General features: G+C 48.9%; 2 protein-coding genes across 9 annotated transcripts; both read left to right on the forward strand.

Annotated features, from left to right (window-relative positions):
- The first annotated feature begins 862 nt into the window (after positions 1-862).
- On the forward strand, positions 863-8699 carry LOC122379304 (39S ribosomal protein L3, mitochondrial-like). 4 transcript variants are annotated; one of them, XM_043361378.1, is made up of 8 exons: positions 863-918; positions 5011-5107; positions 5887-6096; positions 6596-6733; positions 7146-7306; positions 7532-7721; positions 8011-8117; positions 8511-8699. In XM_043361378.1, the coding sequence occupies exons 1-8, from the start codon at positions 878-880 to the stop codon at positions 8620-8622; spliced, it is 1056 nt and encodes a 351-aa protein (XP_043217313.1). In that variant the 5' UTR covers positions 863-877; the 3' UTR covers positions 8623-8699. The 4 variants fall into 4 exon arrangements, with proteins under 4 accessions (XP_043217313.1, XP_043217315.1, XP_043217316.1 ...); XM_043361380.1 differs by lacking the exon at positions 863-918 and adding an exon at positions 2587-3018; XM_043361381.1 differs by lacking the exon at positions 863-918 and adding an exon at positions 2653-2730.
- Positions 8700-8964: 265 nt separating this feature from the next.
- On the forward strand, positions 8965-21885 carry LOC122379305 (melanotransferrin-like). 5 transcript variants are annotated; one of them, XM_043361385.1, is made up of 18 exons: positions 8965-9076; positions 9461-9564; positions 12143-12276; positions 13130-13262; positions 14085-14221; positions 14556-14673; positions 14973-15206; positions 15625-15788; positions 16005-16121; positions 16435-16599; positions 16945-17033; positions 17367-17533; positions 18134-18293; positions 18598-18704; positions 19108-19251; positions 19542-19713; positions 20109-20218; positions 20952-21885. In XM_043361385.1, exons 2-18 carry the CDS (start codon positions 9489-9491, stop codon positions 21062-21064), a joined length of 2340 nt encoding a protein of 779 aa, XP_043217320.1. In that variant the 5' UTR covers positions 8965-9076; positions 9461-9488; the 3' UTR covers positions 21065-21885. The 5 variants fall into 5 exon arrangements, with proteins under 5 accessions (XP_043217320.1, XP_043217319.1, XP_043217318.1 ...); XM_043361384.1 differs by lacking the exon at positions 8965-9076 and adding an exon at positions 9276-9321; XM_043361382.1 differs by lacking the exon at positions 8965-9076 and adding an exon at positions 9281-9338.
- The last annotated feature ends 286 nt before the right edge of the window (positions 21886-22171 follow it).

Below are 22171 nucleotides of genomic sequence, written 5' to 3' on the forward strand. Positions count from 1 at the left end.
TCAACATTGTCTCGGTGTTGATACAACATTGTCTCGATGTTGATTCTTGGTTGATTCAACATTGTTTCCATATTGATACAACATTGTCTCGATGTTGTCGACAGACCTACGTATACGTGTACGAAATCACGTATCCCGTAATTACCTAAAATATTCCAGTGTCACCGTCACAGTCAATATTCGGGGGGAAAATGTATTTCTATGATATATGCACAGCTCTTCACTTTTTTTCGAGTCAGCTACACTTCACACATCACGTCACGTCACACAACCTCGGCTGCCGCTCAGTCTCCGCCATTTTCACATCTTGAGCGGTTGAGTCAGGGCCGTGGGGGTTGAGTCGCCCGTCGAGCCTCGCACTCCTGTAACAAAGCGGAGATTCCTATGTAACAACTAACAACGGTAATAAATTGGGCCTTTGAGTAAATTCAGTTCAGTCATTTTCAGCTCAGATAATAGATACTTATGTAAGTGCATTTAGTATGACGCATGTACCCTTAATACATCCCACTACCCTGCATCTATTCTTTTATACTTACCGGGCCCTGTTTCAAGGCATGGCGCTACATGACGCCACCGGCAGCACTTTTTCCCTTTGCCGCAGGCAAGCAAGTGACGACGGTGATCGCCACCATTTTGAAGAGAACGTTTCAGCGCCAGTTTTTTTTTTTAACTTAGCACTGCAAGAACTAGGATAAATGCACTGATGGTCACACAGCAGAAACTGGCGGAAACCTACATGGTCGGAAGAGGAGACGCAAGACGACACTGGACACCACACACTCAACACACCCGTCCGCACTCTGCGAGCCGGCACAACGGGACGGGGACGCGCGGTCCCCTGTCGCGGTCTCCCCCTCTCTAGCCGGAGGCGAGGATGGGACCGCCCGCTGCCGGCCGCGTACAGTCTTCAAAACGGTCAGCGCCCAACGGTCGCTAGATTCCAGTCGGTACGGTCTCTGAAAGAGCTCAGCGCACGACTGGTAAGGACCTACCGTGATACTTGAATGGCACCGGTGGCACCCGAACAAAATAATGCCTATTACAACAATGCTGCTTAATTCAACGTAGGTTGAGGATAATATAAAAGGATTTATGAAGTAGAGCTATCTTTATTTAAGGATCGATTCACTTTATAACTCTCTATACCTATGTCGTATTCAAGACGTATATGCCTATATAAGATACCAATAGGTAAAGGTACTATTTCTATAAGATCATATTCGTCTAGTTGGAACCTCGTGATCCCACCCTTACTAGTCCGATTGCAACGCCTTAGGACCTGTCGAGCTCATGGGACCCCTTACACCCGAGGGGGCATTCTCCCTTTAATATTGTCAAGTGTCAACAGTCAACACAACTGCGGGGCAATATAGTAATTAAATCACAATGTTGGAACTCTACTTTTATCAATATTGTGAAATCAACATCATGACAATGTTGTATCAATGTTGAATCACAATGTTGAACAGGCCCATGTCACTCCACTTTTGATGACATCATAAGGGGGCCACAGGACAATTAATGGCGCGGTGCGCCACAATCGCTCCCAAGCTATTGGCCAACAGCTGCCATTTTTGAAAATATTATTTTGAAATAAAGTTTCAAGTAATGAAAATATTGTAATAAAGTTGTAACTTAAATCTATACCATATCTAAAAACTTACTGAAAAATGATTTATCCAAAGTAAAAATATAAGCTCGATGCGTTTTTACGTTGCTTTCCTGCTGTTGCAGAGGGTTTTTAAATCGTCTATATCTTCAAAACCGGCCATTTCTTAGCATATTGCTGCTCTTTTTTGTCGCTGGAAAATTAGTTGGGCTTTCCATTGACGTCAACAGCTGAGCGGTATGTGCAGAGTGCCATCAATTATCTTCAAATGAAGTTAGTCATTTTTACGTTGCAAAGGAATGGAGTACCCCTTGCGAGCATCAGGGATGACGTCACTCAGGATCTGTCTCTGATTGGTCGGCGGGGGAGTGACTGTACCTTCTATAGATGGCCTTGATGTTGAAATTCTACATCTGTCGATATTGTGAACTCAACATTGGGACAATGTTGTATCGATGTTGAACTACAATGTTGAACTTCAACCAAGATTCGACAAAGCACAACCAAATTTCAACGTGATATCAACGTTGAATCAATGTTGAATTCGTGTTGAAGCACCAATATTGACAATCAACCTGATTTCAACATATCTCGATGTTGTATCAATGTTGTGTGCTACTAGGGAAGTAAATATGATAACTTTTACTAAGATACATCTTTTAACTTAACTATTGTTTTTAAGCAGGTCGTATTTTTGTTGAAAACCCTACGGATGATATTGGTAAAACGTATTTCAGATATTCGATTCGGAAAAGAGATGTCGAGCTGCTTTTCGGCCCCACGTCGCCATTCTGGGTATTCTGTGATCGATTCGCCCCGTGTTTGGTTGGGCCTGCGCCGCGTGGTTCGGCGGTATTTTTGAGGGAGGAACGCAGGAACGCAGGAACGCTAACGCACCGAGCGAAAAAAAAAATGAGGAACGTTATTCCAGGGACGCACTAACCGCGGCCGGAGGAACGCAGGAACGCTAACGCACTACCGAAAATCGAGGAACGCGCCCAGCTCAGGTATTTTGGCCACTTGCACCCAGTCAGCAATTTGGTTATTTAAATTCAGGGATTTATAAAAGTCCCGGGATTTATAATTTCTTTAGATTACACAGAGTTGTGGTGCAACCGGTGAGCCTGTGACGTCATTATGTAATGGGATGCGTATGTTCCTTTATATACTAATGCTTGACGGTTTGGAGTTTGCACGTGAAGAATAGAAATATTTGAGGAATTTGGAATTTATGTGGTTGGAGGCCATATGTATATGAATTATTTTCGTTTGTCGTCGTCCTAGTCAAAGTATTTATTATACACTGCTAGCTACTATCGTTTGTACATTGTTTATGGAACGTTTATAATGAATTGGTGCAGATCAGTCCAATCGCTGGTAAAGTCTGCCTTTTCAGGAAAAATAAGGTAAGAAATATAAATAACGATTTAATTCAATATCATAGGGTACATGAATTGTTAGATTTGAATGCATAAGCTATTTGATTCTTCAGTCGACTGTTAAGAAGTCAGATGCGAAAGTCCCTTAGCATTTTAATTGTGTTCTAATGAAGCTTATTTATATTACTATTACAATGTTATAACGGACGCCGGTGAAAACGGCGCAGGAGGGCATAATAGTCACGTGACATTTGGAACTTCTCCCCCTCTGTGGGCCTTCTACATGCTAAACGTCACGTGTGAATTTCACGAACCCTTATCAAATCGCCCCAGGCGCCCTGTTTTCACTGTCGTCCGCTATAACAATGGTCTTGTTTAATATGACCTACAAGTTGAGTGCAACTGCATGGATACCTACTGCAGATTCAGAATACATTTTGCTGCAGCTTTGCAATGAACTATGTAAGTAAGGCACAAATTCAGAGATAAGTCAGCTGACTGAATGAGTCGGCAGCCTCTGCTGGCCTGGGAGTGGTTGCAGCATTTGGAAGTCTTAACCCGCGCCCCACTGGGGGGGGCTATTTATAGCCCCCCCTCCCGTTTTTCTGCGATAACTTCCAAACCGCTTGACGTATCGACGCCAAACTTTCAGTACCTTCGGCTGCATCAATTTGACACCTTGTGTCAAAATTTTAACTTCGTAGCTACCATAGGTCGGCCGGAAATGACGTCAGAGTGACGTCATGTTCGGCCGATTTCGACGCAAAACATTGAACCACGGCAATCGCTCCCAAGAGCTCAGTTTTTAAGCTAGATCCAATTTCTTTGCATGAGAGGACTCAGAATAGACTGCGCTATCAAACTGCTATCTCGGATTTTCGAAATTTTGAAAATTTCGAAAATTTGATATAATAAAATCCAAAATTTATATTTTTACATTTTTTTCACAAAGTTTTTGACTTTTCGAAAAAACCGGAATATATGTGATAGAACGCATTATTATGACTAACTCTAGCAAGTTTTAGCTAAATATCTTCAAAAATGGCCAAGTTTTACGCATTATTGCAAATAATTCACAATTATTAATTTTTCAAATCAATTTTTCAGCACGTATTTGACATCGTACGCCAATATAAATAGCACCATCGTGTTCCTGAGCTCAAACTGCATCCAATAGACACCTTTTTTGTGGAAAAGTTTTAACTTCAAAATTTGACCTTTTTTTGACCTGAAAGTGACCTGACCTAAGCTAAATTCGACTCAAAATGACCTCGAATGACACAGACGACATCACATTCGAAATCTCTGGCCTAAATGGACCATAAAACATGTGTCACGTGACCGACGCATGATATAATATTTTCGTGACCTGTGATGACCTGACCTTGACCTGAAAATCAAAGTACAAGTTTGGTACCCTCGGGGTATCTAGAGCATCTGTTCACGAGTGTGTGATCCAAAAATGAGCCTGATCTGACTTGTGAGACGGCGGCCAGAGCCCAAAATGTGAACAAGCAAAATGCTAATAATTTTTACTTTGACCTGACCTGTGACGTCATCGGTGACCTCGAGGTCAATGAAATTAGGTTTCGCTCGACAGTTTTTCCGGGGCTATCAGACGCCGTTTGAATTTTGACGATCGGCCCAGTAGTTTCGGAGTTAGGAGGGGGGGCTATGAATAGCCCCCCCCCCCCAGTAGGGCGTGTTATACGCAGACCCCAGTGGGGCGCGGGTTAACTCTGTTGGCTCTGTGTCCTAGTGCCTATTTTTCATGGACAACAACAGATTTCAGTTATCAATGATGAATGAAGTGATCTTATCATCATATGAATGCTGCTCATATTTGTTGTGTATGGTAGATAGGTACCTACATAGGTAATTTACAGCTAATTCATGACCTAATTGTAATCTTTATGGCCTTCTGACTGCTTCTTGCATGTTTCAGCCAGTCAACTTTTAAAAAAGCAGGCCCCTGATTTCTGAGAAGCTTTCAAATGCATGCATCACATCTGTTTTCAGGCAAGAGTCCTCCAACTATGCACAGCTACGCTACATGTCAAGAGTCAAATCAAGACATACTGCTCCACGACACTTTTGGATGAAAAAGGAGCGAGCGGTGAGCTTGGCTACTGTATCACACCATAGCATTATTTGTGATGTTATGCAATGCTCTGAAAGTGGTTCTCTCTCATCTCATGTTGCCATCACTGCTCACTTTGTTCAAATTAACCAATTTTAGTTCCAATTCAAGTCGGACACTGTATCACCTACTATGAAAACTCCGAAAGTGTCATTTTTTAAAAGAAATTTTGTCCGTTGGTTGGTCATTGGTCAATGACCTGACCTGATCTTCAGGTGACCTTGACACCCACCCTAATTCAAGGGACCAACATCATTTCACATGTTTGAACGCTTGAAACTACGAAAAGACTGCAAACGCGCGGCCAATGCGAGCCGACATACGCCGAATCGCGATTCCGGCCAAACATGGTCTCGAAACGTAGGTCACAGGTCAAAGGTCATTTGGGTCAGGGTCATGAAACAGGGTAGGTTTAAGACTGATCAACTGGTTTCGTCGCGATCGGCCGCTTTTTACGCGAGTTATTCGCAAAAAAACCGAGGGGGGTCCGTTCGACCCCCCCCCCCACTCTGGGCGAGGGTTAATATAGGAACGCAGATCAAATGACGTGGAGCTTCCCGGCCGCGAACTCGCTGCCACCGAGCTAGGAGACGGACGCCTTATCCACTAGGCGACGGGAGGTCATGGCTCGGGTGTTGGCCATCAGACATCAACCACTGGCTAGATGGTAGATGCTAATGCCAGTTGTGAAAAGTTCCCTCCCCCCTCCTGACCGGACCACCTCCGTCTGACCACCCCCCGTCCCGTCTCGTCAGCGGTACCCGGAGGAGCTGAGCAGTGAGAACGAGGCGTTCCTGCGGGAGGTGGTGTCGGACCGGTACGAGTCCCCGCTGCGCCACCATCCGCCGGCCGCGCCGCTGGCCTATACACCGGGCGTGCGCCGCTGCGGCCTGGTGGCGCGCAAAATCGCCGTCCAACCCATATGGCTCAGCAACGGGAAATACGTCAACACCACCCTGCTGCATGTGAGTGACACGCCGCGGTCCAATGGATCGGAAAAAATAAATACACAAAAATACACTTGGGTGGAGACTAGCGTCCAACTGGCGTCTAGCTGTTGGACGGAGACTTCCAAGCTAGACGCGTCTAAAGTTAGCTATCGCCAAATAGATGAAGCCGCCGTTCAGCTAGACGCGTCTAAGATTTAGACGCGTCTAAGATTTAGACGCGTCTAGCTAGACGCGAAATGGTAGTCTCCACCCTATAATTCAGTAATTGAGATACTAGTGAAGGTGTAGAAGAGGGTTGTTAATAAGTAAAATATGGGTCAGGTTATCGCTTAGATTGAGTGAATGGAGGTAACACGTGAAGGAATCAATGGAGGAACCTACTAAAGAACGAACCATTGAGTGAATGAGTGACTGAGTGAAAGAATGAATGAAGGAATGAAGGGTAACATTTTCCACGTAGTTAGATGCTTCGGCCGGCTTGCTGACCGTCCGCCTTCCGGCTCTACCCCGGCAGGTAGCCGATAACCACGTGGTGGGGTACGTGCCGCCGGAGATGCTGAACCAGAACGAGGTGGTGCGCCGCCGATGGAAGGAGCAGTACCGTCCGCTGGCCGGGCTGGTGGTCGGCGCCGACCAGGAGGACCCCACCAAGGTGCGACTCGAGACGGGGCGTCCCCAGACAGGGGTGGATGGGGCTCGTATTTCGTGACCGTTACCGTAGAAGTGTACTCGCCTCGCCACATTCTAGTGGTTCTCACTTATTCTTTATCCATATATTCTATGTCATATTCATAACTGCAGTGCCCACATTGGCCGTTATTACTTTATGTCGACTCTCATCCTGCTCCCGATCGTCTCAGTTGAAAACTCGTACTATGGATGAAGTGGAACCTCGTACCTTCAATCGTTTCATGCTCCTACGCTGGATCACTACCATGTCTTTCAGATTTATTCAGCTGATAAGTGATAACCTGGTCGGTTGATGTTGGGTTTTCACTCAGTGCTACTATATTATGTCGTCAAGTCGCAAGTACTGACTTCCTCTGGCCATCTGCCCACCACAGTTCACAAAGGAGTACGCCAACATGTTTCTGGAGGCGGGCATCATGCCCACGAAGAAGCTGACGCGCTTCACCATCAGCCCGGAGGCGGCGCTGGCGCCCGGCACTCGACTCCGGGCCACGCACTTCCAGGTCGGCGACTACGTGGATGTCTACGCTAAAACGTGAGCACTGCCTCTGTGTCTGTCATCTGTGACGGTGGAATCACGAGCCCTTTTTATGGAAATTAACAAAACACAGTAGATTCCAAACCTCATCTTATTTTCTTGACTTTATTTTTGACTTTATTTGACTTGACTTTATTTTTATTTTCACGTTAGCTTCGTCCGCTCACCGTTGCGACGCCCCTACTAGCAAAATATCACCACCGTCCGCCTGTCTGCCGGTAGGCGGGAGCGCGGTTTCCAGGGTGTGATGAAGCGCTGGGGGTTCGCCGGCCAGCCGGCTACCCACGGAGCCACCAAGACGCACAGGCGACCGGGCGGTATCGGTAGCGGTGCGCAAAAGTCGCGCGTCTGGCCCGGACAGAAGATGCCCGGGCACATGGGCGGCCAGTACCGTAACCTGCGCGGACTCAAGGTCAGTTTGTGCCGGCTTGGCGATGCATTCGATGTGCGGGGTTCGGAATACAGCCGAATGTGTTTTACAGACCGTTTGGCGTTCTGCCCGACTACCGTTACATGCCTCTGAATCGTTACATTGAGCGCTGTGTTTAAGCGACCCCAACGACAAGCCACGTTTTGGTGCTACCTATGGACGTTGCGGGGTTACCACCGGAGTCCGGATTTATGGACTTGATGACACTGCTTTTACTTCGTTGGATGTACCGCTAGCGTCCCATGCTCATCCTGTGTTCCATTTGTGGCAGATTCTGCGAATCAACACGAAACACGACATCATCTATGTGTTGGGTCACGCCGTGCCGGGCGACCACAACGACTACGTGCTGATCCATGACACGGTGCTTCCACTCAGGTTCGTACTACCGTAGCTCCCAAGCCCGTTGCGTCTTTGAGATGTGATGTGACTCACTAATGTGATTCAGCGGTCTATGGGAGGGCTCCCGGTGGTCGCCGGGGCGGTAGATTAGCTAGCTACGATTGGCGTCAGGGACCGGGATCATCGTGGCTTACATCCCTTTGGGATGAGTGGGTGCCGATGACCGCTGCACTTTCAGCATCCGAATACTCTCTTATCGAGTGTGAGGCGTGCGGGCGCTCGGGGATTTTGCTAGCAGCCGTCTCATACTTTGCTCAGGCGGCTGATCGTTGAGCCACTACACTTCTCTATGACTGTATGACGCCTGCGAAGTGATACCCCACTGACACTGTCTGGCATCTGCTGACCTGAGCGTGGCTGTGCCCACAGACGACGGAAGGAGCCGGGCACTGTCATCACCGACGAGGAGGCCGCCCAGCTGCCCGAGGACATTTTCCACCCTGACGTCCACCAGATGGCGGCGCCCTCAATAGTGTTCTAGTCTGGCGGCATCTCCTGGGGTGATGTGGCACCCAACCACCTGTGCTGATTAGTGTAATACATGTCTGAGTCCCCGAAGCGCTGCTGTGTGTAATGAGGTGCGAGTTACCCGGTGATGGAAAGATCGGGGTCAGGGTATTGGGCGTTTCGATGTCAGTTGGTCTATGAACGTGCCCGTCACCCTTCTGTCGATTATTCTTTAGTAGTCATTGCAGGGCACAGACCTCGCATTCTTGAGAACTCTCTCGAATGGACATGCGCATTGCGCAGTCAGCGCGGCAATACCCCGCCATCATCAAACGCGATCTCAGACACACCCACGTAATGGCGCGCCTGGTGCGCCACGTTTGTCATTATCAGTCAAGTCTTGCTTTTAATTAAAATAGCCATCTAGTATTAATGACGTTGTAAAAATCCGACCAATTGCGAAGTTAATTAAGCAGTTACGTCTGAAGGTAGATGCCAGAACAATTTTCTTTTAGTTTTTGTCCATTTGAAATCATTGCTTATAAGGTGGTTTTGTTTATTTTTATCATGGTAGCATATATGAGGGTTTCATGCTTTCGAACTAAAAATTAGATCAACGCCATTTGACAAGGTTTTATGACGTCAGCAACCAATGTTGATTATTCTATTTTGTTTGATAGATACTGCTTGCCCATTTTGCACAATTTTGCATATTTTGAACAAACAGCATCACGTAGTTTCCGTAGATTTGTGTGTTTCCCATTTGTTGTGATCGGTTGTGCAGTCAAAATCGCAATGAATATTCACTAGAGTATCAACTGTAGGTTCAGTATTGTTCAGTACTTCATAACCAGTCTGATCTTTTTCTCAAGTCGCAGGTTCTTCAGCAAGAATCACTGGATGTTAAAGCAGAAAATGAAGTTCCCATCTGTGATATTGCTGGTTTTCATGCTTAGCAACTTCTTCAACTCAGACGGTAATCAGATTGATTCTACGGGCTATACTATTTTTTTGAATGATTTGCGAGCTGGCGCGGTATGCTGGCGCTACCTAGCAGAGATTCCTATGTATGGGTGCGAGATATAGGCGACTAAATATCTATCAATTTTTATGAGTGCCATTTTACATGCTCACCATCTACTACCGTGCTTACATCAATAAGTGCCATAGCTATCATATGTCGCCAGCTGGCCAGCCACCTGATTTCATCCAGTTGTTAGTAAGGCCCGATTCTACCGTCATTTTGCAAGTTGTATGATCTTTCGTTCCTCCTGAGTCCTGTGCTCGTCACCTTGTGGAAATCCGAGGGGTGTTCACGGGCACCACACAATGCTGCGCGCGGTGTGTGCGATGCGTCCAGCAGGCGTGGGGGTAGGGGATGGGTTGGCGGTTCTGACGTCACGGCTGCGTGCGGTGGACGGTCCGCTGTGGCGAGTCCCGACCGGCCACAGCGATCGCTGTGTGCGGTGACGGAAGGCTGACGTAGGGGCGCAGTGGGTGGAGCTTCGAGGCTGTGTGCGGTCTGACCGCACACAGGGCCCGTGAACAGCCCTCTGGATTAAGTTTGGCAATCTCAATCTATGAGTTATTGTTTGTGCAGGGCTATCCATGTGGGCATTGTGATGTACCTAGATTTACTGTGGTCAGTGATGTGGTGTATAATTTGTGTGGAGCTGTGTGAGACTGTAGTGATGCTGTGCTGAACCTCTGTGCTGGCTCAGCATGGTGTGAAAAATGGTGCTTGGGGGACACAAGTATAAATATGTGTAGATGAAGTATGGTTGGTAAGCTGGGAGGCTGTCACTTACTTTTGGCTGTTCACGGGTCCTGTGTGCGGTAGGACCATGCACAGGCTCCAAGCTCCGTCCACTCCACTGCATCCCTACGTCAGCCTTGAAATGGATAAAAGGTTTTCTAACGAATCGGAAGCAGAGGGTTGTACTTGAAGGGTCAGTCTCTGACTGGACCTCTGTTACAAGTGGAGTGCCCCAAGGAAGTGTCCTCGGACCAACCCTGTTTGTTGCAGCGATCCACTCACTTCCAAACGAGGTCAAGAGTACAGTAAAAGTCTATGCTGATGACACCAAAGTTTACAGGCCAATAGCTAGTGGTCAAGATGCTGAACAATTACAAGAGGATTTGGACAACATGTTGAGATGGTCAACTAAATGGCAACTGCCCTTCAACACTGCAAAATGTAAGGTAATGCACATCGGCAACACAAACCCAAAGCTGGATAACACCATGGCGGGATACAAGCTGGAAAACACAACCCAAGAAAGAGATCTTGGAGTCATAATCGACGATTCTCTCCATTTCCATGCTCATACCGACGCAGTGGTAGCTAAAGCCTATCAGACCCTCGGAGTAATCAAGCGTACTTTCCTGAAGCTTGATGAATCGACCCTGCCACTGGTTTATAAAGCGATGGTACGACCAGTTCTCGAGTACGCAAACACCGCCTGGGGACCTCTATTTATTGGAGACCAGTGGAAGGTTGAGAAAGTCCAGAAGCGAGCAACAAGAATGATAACAGCTATCAGGCACCTTCCGTATGAGCGACTCAAGAGACTGAGATTACCCACTCTGCAGTACAGGCGGGGCAGAGGAGACATGCTAACGGTATACAACTTGTTCAATGGCAAAATCAGAATGGACTGGTCCAACTTCTTCTCAGTGGCTCCAGAAGATGCCCCAACCAGAGGCCACTCCAAGAAACTGAGAAAACCAGCAGCAAGCAGAGCTCTCCGACAACGTTTCTTCTCACATCGAGTCGTCGATCTCTGGAATAGCCTGCCAGAGGACGTAATCAACTGTGACACAACAAACAACTTCAAAAAAGAACTTGACAAACACTGGAAGGACAGAATGTACAATGTATGATGGAACAGAGGAAAAGAAGAAAACAATGATAATCCAGTAATGAGTGGGAAAACCACAGGTTCTTCTGATCCTATTTTCTTCCCAATATCCCAGTATACCAGTATACCAGTATACCAGCCTTCGGTCACTGCACACAGCTGTGTGACGTCATACGGACTATCCCTCCTCTACCCCCATGTCTGCTGCACACACCGCACTCAGCAGTGTGAGGTGCCCGTGAACAGCCCTCAGGCTAGATTATACATTTTATCTTCACCGTACTTCATCTGCACATTTACCAACACAGCAGCATTGGCCAGGGAAAAATTGACTTTTTATTGGTTTTGTTTTATCAGCTCAAGTGCACAGTTGTAAATTCTCTACCAAATGTTTTGGTGTTTGGTGGTATTTGGTGCTTGCTGCTGCGGATTTCCAGCTGGTTTTGGTCGGCTGGCTCAGCAGATCTGGGTATATCTGGAGATGAAGTATGAGTGGTAGCAAGGTTGGTAGGATGTAGGTTAAAGGTTAGTAGGTTAGTCGGTAAGCTTGGGTCAGGGTAGATTGTTTTTTTTTTCATCTACTTGGACTTCATCTTCACATTTATGTAGATAAAAAGATATCTAGATAAAAAGGTCAAAAGGTATCTTTTGGACATCTTGATCTTGATTGGTGCCTCTGTTTTCTCTTTTCAGCCAAGTTTGCTGGTCACATCAGGTGGTGTACCCTGAACACCTTTGAAGAGCAAAAATGCACAGACTTCAACCAAACATTGATAAAGGACAGCTACAAGTTTGGTTTCAATGCATTTTCGGTGGAGTGTGTACAGGTAACTACTTTTTTTTTGGTTTATGCTTTTCTGAGGTACATTTACTTCATTTTTCATAGGCACATCTGCTTTCTTTCAATTTCTGTTTGTTTTGTTCTTGTTAGCATTCCAAAACTTTCTGTACAGCAATCAACAAGCAGCATGCTCTACATTGTTCAGTATCCTAACGGCTAGCTTTTACCTGTGTCTCATTTTCATGGGATTAAAGGGACCCTCCCACCTTCAAAAAAGTTTATGAATTGGCATGAAAGTGATGTCGCTCGGTTCAGAAAGAGCGAAAACGAATATCTACCAAATTTCACCGAAAAAATATTCACCGGTTTTCAAGATATTAGACTTTTACTTTTGTTTACTTTTTTTTGGGATCTCCGCTGTTTCTAGCGACTTTATTTTAGAAGTGCGGCGTTTGCGGCAGATGTTGCGCGCAAATAGCATATACCACCGCGTGCTACAAAACGTTTTAGTCAAACATTTAAAAATCGTTAGATATCTGCGCTGACGTCACACATTCAGAGGGGTATTCCTAAGCATTAGCCCCTCTGAATCAAAATGCTGCAATTTTGAAATTCAATATTTCCGATTTAAGGCATTTCTCGATGTTGTGAGTGCCGAAACCGGTAATTGTGAGCCAGGGACCCCATTTTGGCTATCTCAACTCAAATCTAATGTTAAGGTGGGAGGGTCCCTTTAAGTGTGCATTGTGCATGTGTGCTGTGTAAGTTAGGTAGATTAAATGACTGTAAAGATGCCTATTGTACATATTATGATAATGAATATTATTCAGACGAGAATCCCATGGGCGAGATCGCCTGTTCACGGACCATCAGACTCACTCTACATCTCCATTTGGTAGGGTTTTGACAGCAGCGAATGTATGCGGATGGTCGACCAAGACCAGGCTGACATGGTGGTGCTCGACCCGGGCCTGACTTTCATCGCCGGCCGGTTCCACAGTCTGGTGCCCATTATGCAGGAGCTCTACTACGGTGAGTCACCTGTGTAGCGAGTTTGCACCTCCGCTGCGGCGCGCCGGCCCGGCTTGGTGTCATACCGTCGATCTGGTGTCGTGTGTGGCACTGTGTGAGTGCCCGCTTGTGTCTAGCTGTACGATGATTGACCGCCCCGCGACTGGGCGTGTGTCCGCTGGTCCGGGAGCGGTCAGTCTGAGGCTGGCATTGACTGTGAATGAAGTGTTGTGTGTGGAGCCGGTGAAAGACACCAAACCTGTTCACTGGCGGGGTCACCTGTCAGACAGTCCCTGGTGAACCGGTTGCGGTGAACGCCGACCATGGTTTGACTACACCTTTTATATGGACGTAGGTACTCGACCAAGTCTGACCAATACCACATTTCCTTTATATTCCAGGATTTCCCTGAAAAGGACAAGATCCAAACACTTCACATCATCCTGTGTCACCACTCACCAGTTCCAGAACGCTCCAACTAATTATGCTCTATGCCTGGTACGCCCTCTCTGGATTCCTACATCCTGCCTTGTTCCTATTTTAGGCCATGTGGATATATTTTTGATAAATTTACTTTATATGACCTGTCGCGCAGTTGGTTGCGTGTTATCTCTCACAGTAAGTGTTGTTTTAACTCATGTCGACATTATCTAGTTTATGGCGTTAGTTTTTCTCAGCGTACCATTACAGCGCTGCAAACAAGTGTTTGTGTGTGCGTGCGCATTCCGCATTTTCCGTGTTCGCTCACGGCTCTCCTTCGTTCAACTTTCCGCATTGTGTGCGCTCATAGGCAGCAGTCGTGTTCTGACGACGCTCCGGCGTCTCTCTGTACCACCTTGCCAGGTGACGTGCGCGAGTATTACGCCGTGGCCGTAGTGAAGCGTGACTCGGACATCCAGAGGCTGGCCGACATCCGCGGCAAGAAGGCCTGCTTCTCCGGCGTCGGAAACCTGGCCGGCTGGGTGATGCCGATTGCAAAGGTAAGACTCTGTGTGTCTATTGGGGATGTCTGTTGGTCACGAACGAGTGGTGTCATGAGCCTTGTCAACCGCACCATGATTAATATATTTTTCGTAAGTTCCATTTTCTCTGCAAAATGGCATGCTTTCGAATCACTGGCATGCTCCCGTAACTGCTTATGACCCTGGATTTGTAATATAACTAGTATATCGCTATTGCTAGCATGTGACTCTGGATCCGTAATATAACTAATAACTATATCGTATTGCTAGCAGTAGCAGTATAGCTGCTCGGGATTCTCGTTTGCCTGCTCGAAGCGTTAGCTAATGGCTGAATGCCGGTCTTGCATTGCAGCTGATGTCCAAAGGTGAGATGAGCATTGCGGACTGCAACAACCACGTCAAGTCAGTGTCGGAGTTTTTCGGCGACAGCTGTGCCGTGGGCGCTCTTACCACGCAGTACAACCCGCTAGGTGAGGATAATCACACACATGATTCTCTGGTGAAAAGGAGATATCTTGATGAACACTGATATCACAGTTTTTTTTCTAAGCCGCCACCTAATTAAGTTGCTACCAAATGATCAGTCTTCACTCTTCAGTGTATGCGGCGACTGGATGTAGGGAATTTCGTCAACTGCTGGAACGGTGATTGACTTTATTTAATCTTAAAGTCAGTGCTCAGGTCACAGAAAAACTCGCTATGGAAGGAAGACACACATTCTCTGTATACTGATCAGGTCATTATTACGTTACATCTGTCTGCCGTTCAGGTGACAACTCCAACCAGCTGTGCGCGCTGTGCGGCGCAGAGGAGCCCGGCGAAAAGTGCACCGACGCCGACCCATACGCCGGCATGGAGGGCGCATTCCGCTGTCTCGTGGAGGCCGGTGACATCGCCTTCGTGAAGCACTCGACTCCGAGCGAGGTGATCGCGGCCAACGCCAGAAAGGGAGTCGGCGTGCGCGTGGCGGGAGAGGACGCCATCACTAGCACCGCCATACCGCGTGAGTTGGGAGGGATACAGCTGTGGACATATAGGTATTGAAGATATTATACTCTTCAGCTACTGTACCCATCAAGGCCGCGCAATTTAAGCTAGAATTATGAAAAAGTAGCATGGGATGAGGCAAGGATAGGCCGCTGGGACGGGAATTTATTACGTGTCCCAGTGTAGGTTATGTTTAGTACCTATAACACCACTGACCACTATCCCGCGGGTGACTGTACCGGCAGATGTTCCTTATTTTCACCGCCAACTACTACGAAACCCTCCACCCCCACCCCCACCCCCCATCTGCATATCCTACGCACTCTCCTCCTTTTCCCTTCCCCTCTCCATCCTGTTCCTCTCCCTATCTCCATCCCTCCCTCCCTCTTTTTCTCTCCCCAGCCAACTGACCCGACTGCACGTCCCGTTTCCAGCCGACATGGACGAAAACGAGTTTGAGCTCGTCTGCCTCGACGGCGGCCGGCGGCCCCTGGCCGATTACCAGATGTGCAACTGGGGACGTATTCCCAGCCACGCGGTGCTCACCACCTCAGCCAAGCCGCATGACCTCAGGATCAAGTATCAGCGCTTCCTGAAGGTTCGTTATAGTCTGACTGATAGTGTGGTCAATCGAGTCAGTTGACATTTTTGTGTATGTATGTGTGTGTGTGCATGGTTTTGTGTATGCATAATGCCATAATTTTGTGTAATGCCATAATGCGTACACCTGTTAAACGTAACATGCGTTTATGACTCTATCCTGTGACGCTATTGTCGCTATTCTCTGACACTGATCTCTGACGCTCTTCACCAGGAGGCGGTGAACCTCTACGGCTCGCCCTCTCCCGTCGAGCCGGACGAATACGGTGATTATCGGTTCGCGCTGTTCGAGTCGTACCGGTACGGCGTACGACCCAACCTGCTCTTCCAGGTGAGTTGGAGCGATTCGGGTGAGTTTGGGTGACTCGGGTGAGTCGGAGTGATATAGGAAGACACCACGAATCTCTGAGTCAGTCTTGATAGACGCTGGACCTGTGGAGAAGGGAGGGAGGCGGTTTTAACGATAGCATTAACTCTTCTCACGGGGCATCTGAAAACACCAGTATACAGAAGACTCTTCTGTATACTGGTGTTTTCTATAGATGCCCTGTCAATTTGTAGACCACACACAGTACTGTCGCAAAGGCCTACCTCCCATATTCTGTTGCACCGTTCACGGTCGTGCTCTTTGTGTCTCCTTTCAGGACTCTACCGTGTCTCTGTACCCGATCAAGCACGACGACCAGCTCTACTTGCGCTACCTGGGCGACGCGTACAAGGACATCATGGAAGTGCGCTCGTGCCCGGTGGGCGCGCTTCGTCTCTGCGTCACCTCCTATGCCGAGCAGATCAAGTGTAACCAGATGAGGGTACGTCCTGCTTGGGGATCGTGCTGTGAGGGCTGGTGATAGTCTGTGGGGTTGGGGGGGGGGGGGGGCTAAGACGTCTGGGTGTGGATAGGTGGAATGAGAAGAATGTGTAGTGCCTAGATAGGGACGAGAGCTGGTGCTATGTTGACCACCTTTAGGATGACCGCCAGACTGCTGGGATTTAACCTGGACGTGCAGTATCGTTTCAGCCACTCCGTCTGGTGGTCTAACATCGTCTCTGTCCTCCATTCCCTTCGCGCTGTGCCCGATACTACGCATGCCTTCTCCCGAGCTGTGTAGTTCCACCCGCTTCTGACATCTCTCGTCTCTCTCTCTCCACCACAGCAAGCGCTGCGCGCGCAGCTGCTCAAACCGGAGCTGACCTGCTTCCGCGGCCACAGCGCCATCGACTGCATGAGGCAGATCAACGGCGGGTAGGTACTGCACCCACAGCGGTGCCGGTGGGCCGGTGTTGGAGTCTCGCCATCTTTACCTCAACCCCATTTGTAACTTCTGTTAAAATAATGCCGGACAGTTGGTTACTGAGACCATTTGTAATTGGACCAGTGAGTGAGATATGCATAGAAACGAAACTTAGCAGCATGGCTTTTTTACAAATTATTTATTTGAATTGAAATGCTTGCAAACTAGCATATCAATACGAGCACATACGAGCTGTTCTATATCCAGCGGCATCAGCTGCCGGCCTGTGTGCCATGGTAGCCGTTGACAGTGCAGTGACGCGGCCCTGCTCCCCTGCCGGGCAGTCTGGCCGATATGGTGATGCTGGACGCCGGAGACGTCTACACTGCCGGCCACCAGTTCAGCCAGATCCCCATCATGAACGAGGTCTACGACGAGGACAAGTCCTCCTTCTTCGTGGTGGCCGTGTCGAAGGAAACGGACCTCGACACGGACCTGCTCTACCTGCGCAGTGAGTCGCCCCCCCCTCTCTCTCTCTCTCTCTCTCTCTCTCTCTCTCTCTCTCTCTCTCTCTCTCTCTCACTCTCTCTCCCTCTCCCTCTCTCTCTCTCCCTCTCTCTCTCTCCCTCTCTCTCTCTCCCTCTCTCTCTCTCTCTCTCCCTCTCTCTCTCTCTCCCTCTCTCTCTCTCTCTCTCTCTCTCTCTCTCTCTCTCTCTCTCTCTCTCTCTCTCTCTCTCTCTCTCTCTCTCTCTCTCTCTCTCTCTCTCTCTCTCTCTCTCTCTCTCCCTCGCTGTGTTCTCTCCCTCCCTTGCCCTCCCCTCATATTCTGTCATGAGGCTGTGTAGTGTGAGTATCCGTTGCTCAGCTCCCTCTGTTTTAGCTCCGCTCCTTTTTCGCGCTTTTACTGCTCCTTCCTTTCACATTTTTTTCTGTACGCAACTGCCCAGTCCTTTGTGCTTTTCACCCTTTGCGTGCTACTGCGCTTCGTCAGAGGCTGAAATCATGGTGTTCAATCTGAAATCATTTCATCGTCTTATTATTAGCCTGCCCTGTTTGTCTCAATCTCCATCCCGGTCCCTGCCTCACCGCCCCGCCGCCGTCTCGCCGCCAGACAAGAAGACGTGCCACACAGGCGTGATGGAGGGCGCCGGCTGGGTGGTGCCCATGGCCTACCTCATCTCCAACGAGAGGATGCGCGGCTACGGCTGCGACTCGCTGCAGGCCGCCGCCCAGACGTTCACCAAGGCGTGCGCGCCGGGAGCTCTCAGCAGGTGAGAATGGGGTAGAGTGGCGCCCAAGCGGGTGGAAATACAGACAGTGCATAGCAGATAAGTTAGTTTATCCGTATTTTAGCAGGTGACGGAAGATTGTTGGTACTGGGTGTCTTATTGTTCGCCGAAATGCGTTCATCTATGTTGTTGTTGTTTTTTAAGAACGCAGTGTTGGAATAATTTGCCTGAAGGACATGTTGCACGTTTATCGCGGTCACGATCATATTTACTGCGAATGATAGCGCGCTGGTCAGGCGAATGCCATACCCGGTTGTGACCCTTATCTGTCTTGTCTGTGCTGCAGTGACTACAACTTTGGCTACAACTGGTACAACCTCTGTCAGCTGTGCCACGGCTCGAGCGGCGACTACTGCGCCAGGGACGCCTCTGAGGGATACTACGGACACACAGGTCAGTTTAAAGACGTTCTGGTCAGTCAGAGATCGCATGTGTCAGTCAAAGGACCCTCGATCCAGTCAGCATAAAGAAAATCCGGCTCACAAGGAAACGCAGGGCAGTCCACAGACATGTGTCTCTGACTCTCTATCAATGAACGGGCATTGGGCAACCATTCAATCAACACATTTTAGTCGAATATTCACATTCAGTGTAGATAAGTTCACAACCACGATGACGATGGTCAGTCAAGGGACCTTTGCGACAGAGCCGCTCAAAGTCGCTCGCCATGCTACAAGACAGTCAATCAAACCAATTTGACGGGTGTGAGTGGACCTAAGATGACCCTTTGTATACTGTGTGACGTCCTCATGTAACCGGTGTAACCCTCCTTTTTACCCCATGCCACCCCGGACAGGCGCGTTCCGCTGTCTGGTGGAGGGCGGCGGTGACGTGGCGTTCGTGAAGCACACCACCGTCCAGGAAAACTGTGACGGCAAGCGGCAGGAGTTCTGGGCGCGCAACCAGCTGACTGCCGACTATCAGCTGCTCTGCCGAGACGGTACGTGCCCGTTTCCTCCAGACGCCGTGGTCGCATCTAGTACGTATTCTCTGGATCATGATCTATATAATTATATAGTCTTTAACAAAGAAACAAACGAACCAAACTGAAATATTGTAAAAACCATAGACATTCTCTTCAGATGTTCTCTGTCTCTCTGTGATCGCCGTCTCAGTCCATCGCTGTGATTCATTCCCTCCCCACCCCACCCCTCAGCAGTGGTCGCTGCGTCCTCCCTCTAAACCCCTTAGTGCCATGTAACCCTCCATTTACTAACCCCCTCCCCGCAGGCACCCGTGCTCAGATCCGCGACTACGAGGACTGCAACGTCGGTGAGGTGCGCACCAACGCGCTGGTGACTCGTGGTGGAGAAAACAAGAACGAGACGGAGATCAACACCATTCTGAACCTGTTCCTGCACGCCCAGCAGCACTTTGGACAGAAGTTTGGCGACGAATTCAGGTGAGGGAGAAAGACAGAGTGGTAGGGTATGTCAGTAGGTCGGGTAAATACATGCCGGTGTTCGGGAATTGTTTGTAATTATGTTTGGGTGCTTTAGCGTGGTCTGGGTGCCTCTCAACTGCATATTGAGGCAGCGTGCTGGTTTGTAGGATCAGTGACCTTGGTGCCAAACTCGCTGACCGGATATGATTTTTGTTTTATTGTTTACAGTTTTTGATAGCTGAGACTCTCAATTGCAATTTGCAGTGCAAATTTGTATAATTGCATTGGCTGCCTTTTTTGCGTGTTCCGTATTTTCTTTCATATACGAACCGAGGTGTTTAATTTCCGAGCATGCCTCACGGTCTGACGCCCCTGAGTCAGCTGCTGACCGGACGCTCTCTCTGTGTGCCCAGTTTCAAGATGTTCCACTCTCCGGAGCCCACGGCCGACCTCATCTTCTCGGACGCCGCCCAGCAGCTGCGGCCCGTGCCGGAGGAGGAGCGCAGCCACACAGCGTACCTCGGTCAGTAACAGTAACTCCGCGCCGTGGTCTATAGCGTGGCTGTAGCGACTAGCGTGGAGCGCAGCCACACAGAGTACCTCGGTCAGTAGCTCCGCTCCCTGATATATAGCGTGGCTGTAGCGTGGTGAGTGCAGCCACACAGAGTACCTCGGTCAGTAGCTGCGCGCCGTGGTGTATAGCGTGGCTGTAGCTTGGTGAGTGCAGTCACACAGAGTACCTCGGTCAGTAATTACTGCGCGCCGTGGCGCCGTGGTGTATAGCGTGGCTGTAGCGTGGAGCGCAGCCGCACAGAGTACCTCGGTCAGTTACTACGCGCCGTGATATATAGCGTGGCTGTGACTGTGACAAACACTGTGAAGGATATGTTGTGTGTACTGCATGACACACTGTGTAGGGTTTGTCGCGCCTACAGCCTTTAACTACACACCGAGTGTATGGGATATGATGTTAGGACGTGAAGCTTATGTCCTACGCTGCAGGATGTTTTATCACCATGCACAGCTAGATGAAATGTTCTTTAAAGTTCTTCTCCCGCTCGGCTGCTGCATCCACTTTCAATAAATTATGATTTCGTGAGGCCCAGCCAGTCGATGTTTTATTTACATAGTCGTGCCCCTGTGGCAGTCATGCCACTCGTGCTATTATGTGCCGATATTGCCCTGTTTGCTGTCAATGCTGTATGAAAGGACACATCCCTCGCTGACCTCGCCCCTTCCCCGCCCACACTCCGCAGGTAACGGGTTCCTGGAGGCGCGCGCGCTGGTCGACTGTAAGGCCGCGGCGCCGGCGCTCATTGTCTCACTGCCAGCCCTGGCCGCGCTGGCCGTCTTCGCTCTCCTGGTCTGAGTCATCACCGAGCCTGCCAGGCAGGGTATGACGTCATTAGCCGTGTGTGTATCTGACGGGTGACGTCAGTGAGGCTCAGCGCGCGGTATGTGTGTCGCGTCATCAATATTGCCTTTGTAACGAGTGATGCCGTCCTACGTCCGTCCAGTTGGGTCAGGGCGGCGAGAAATGGGCGCCAGACTTTGTCCACGCTTCTGAGCCGTGGCTCCGCGCTGCCAATGGTCGAGATCCAACGAATCTCAGCGCGGTCGTGATGCGGGGTCCTGTCGCACAAGGGCCGCCGCCGCTCAGAGCTGTGTGGTCGGTCCCTCGGCAGCTCCAGCTGAGGACGTCGAATCTCAGCGTGATACGAGAGTCCGTTCGCCAAGCGCTTCAGCTTGTTTGTTAGTTTGATTTGTGTAGCTCAGTTTACCTAAAATGAATCTCGTATGCGTTGTGTTGCGATCCGTCCCGAGTTGCACGTTGTGTTCATGCACGTAGTTAAGTCACGCATTATACGGTTGTGTACTGCTTTTATAGATTTGCGGAACGTATACATTCCTTTTGTTATTCCATTCGGATAGAAACGTATGTACGTACGTATCGAAAGTTTTTACATGCAAGTTTTCTTCTTGTGCATTCCATAGTTGCTTTTACTCTATACATTAGTTTTCGTTCCATCGTTATATTAAGTAGCGCATGTTTTCATCCATTTGTGGATCCTGCTGATAATCATGAAGATGCTGAGATTGATCGAATTCGTACCGCATGCCAATACTACATGTATCCGTATTCCCTAAGAGGAGTCTATCGCGATGTTATATACACTTTGTACCGTTTCATTGGTGTTTGTTTCGAGTTCTGTTTGGGTGCAGCCGGGTTGAGCGGTCTCCTATCTGAGGATATTGGGTAAGTACTCGGGCATCGAAACTATCACGCATCTACGTCGTGCATAGGCCCAGTGAGAACCTGGGATCCTGCGATATTTCCCATTGCGCAGCTAATCGTGGGCAGCTTCTCTGGATGCAAATTTTTAGCTAGCCAACGCGAGAGACCCTAAATGGCCCGCTTCTGACGCGCTCCGGGTGAAGTTCGGACGCTGAAGAGTAATGTCACAATGTCGAAGCA

This window comes from Amphibalanus amphitrite, unplaced genomic scaffold (assembly GCF_019059575.1).
Source record: "Amphibalanus amphitrite isolate SeventyFive unplaced genomic scaffold, NRLGWU_Aamphi_draft 000075F_arrow, whole genome shotgun sequence".
Classification (NCBI taxonomy): Eukaryota; Metazoa; Arthropoda; class Thecostraca; order Balanomorpha; family Balanidae; genus Amphibalanus; species Amphibalanus amphitrite.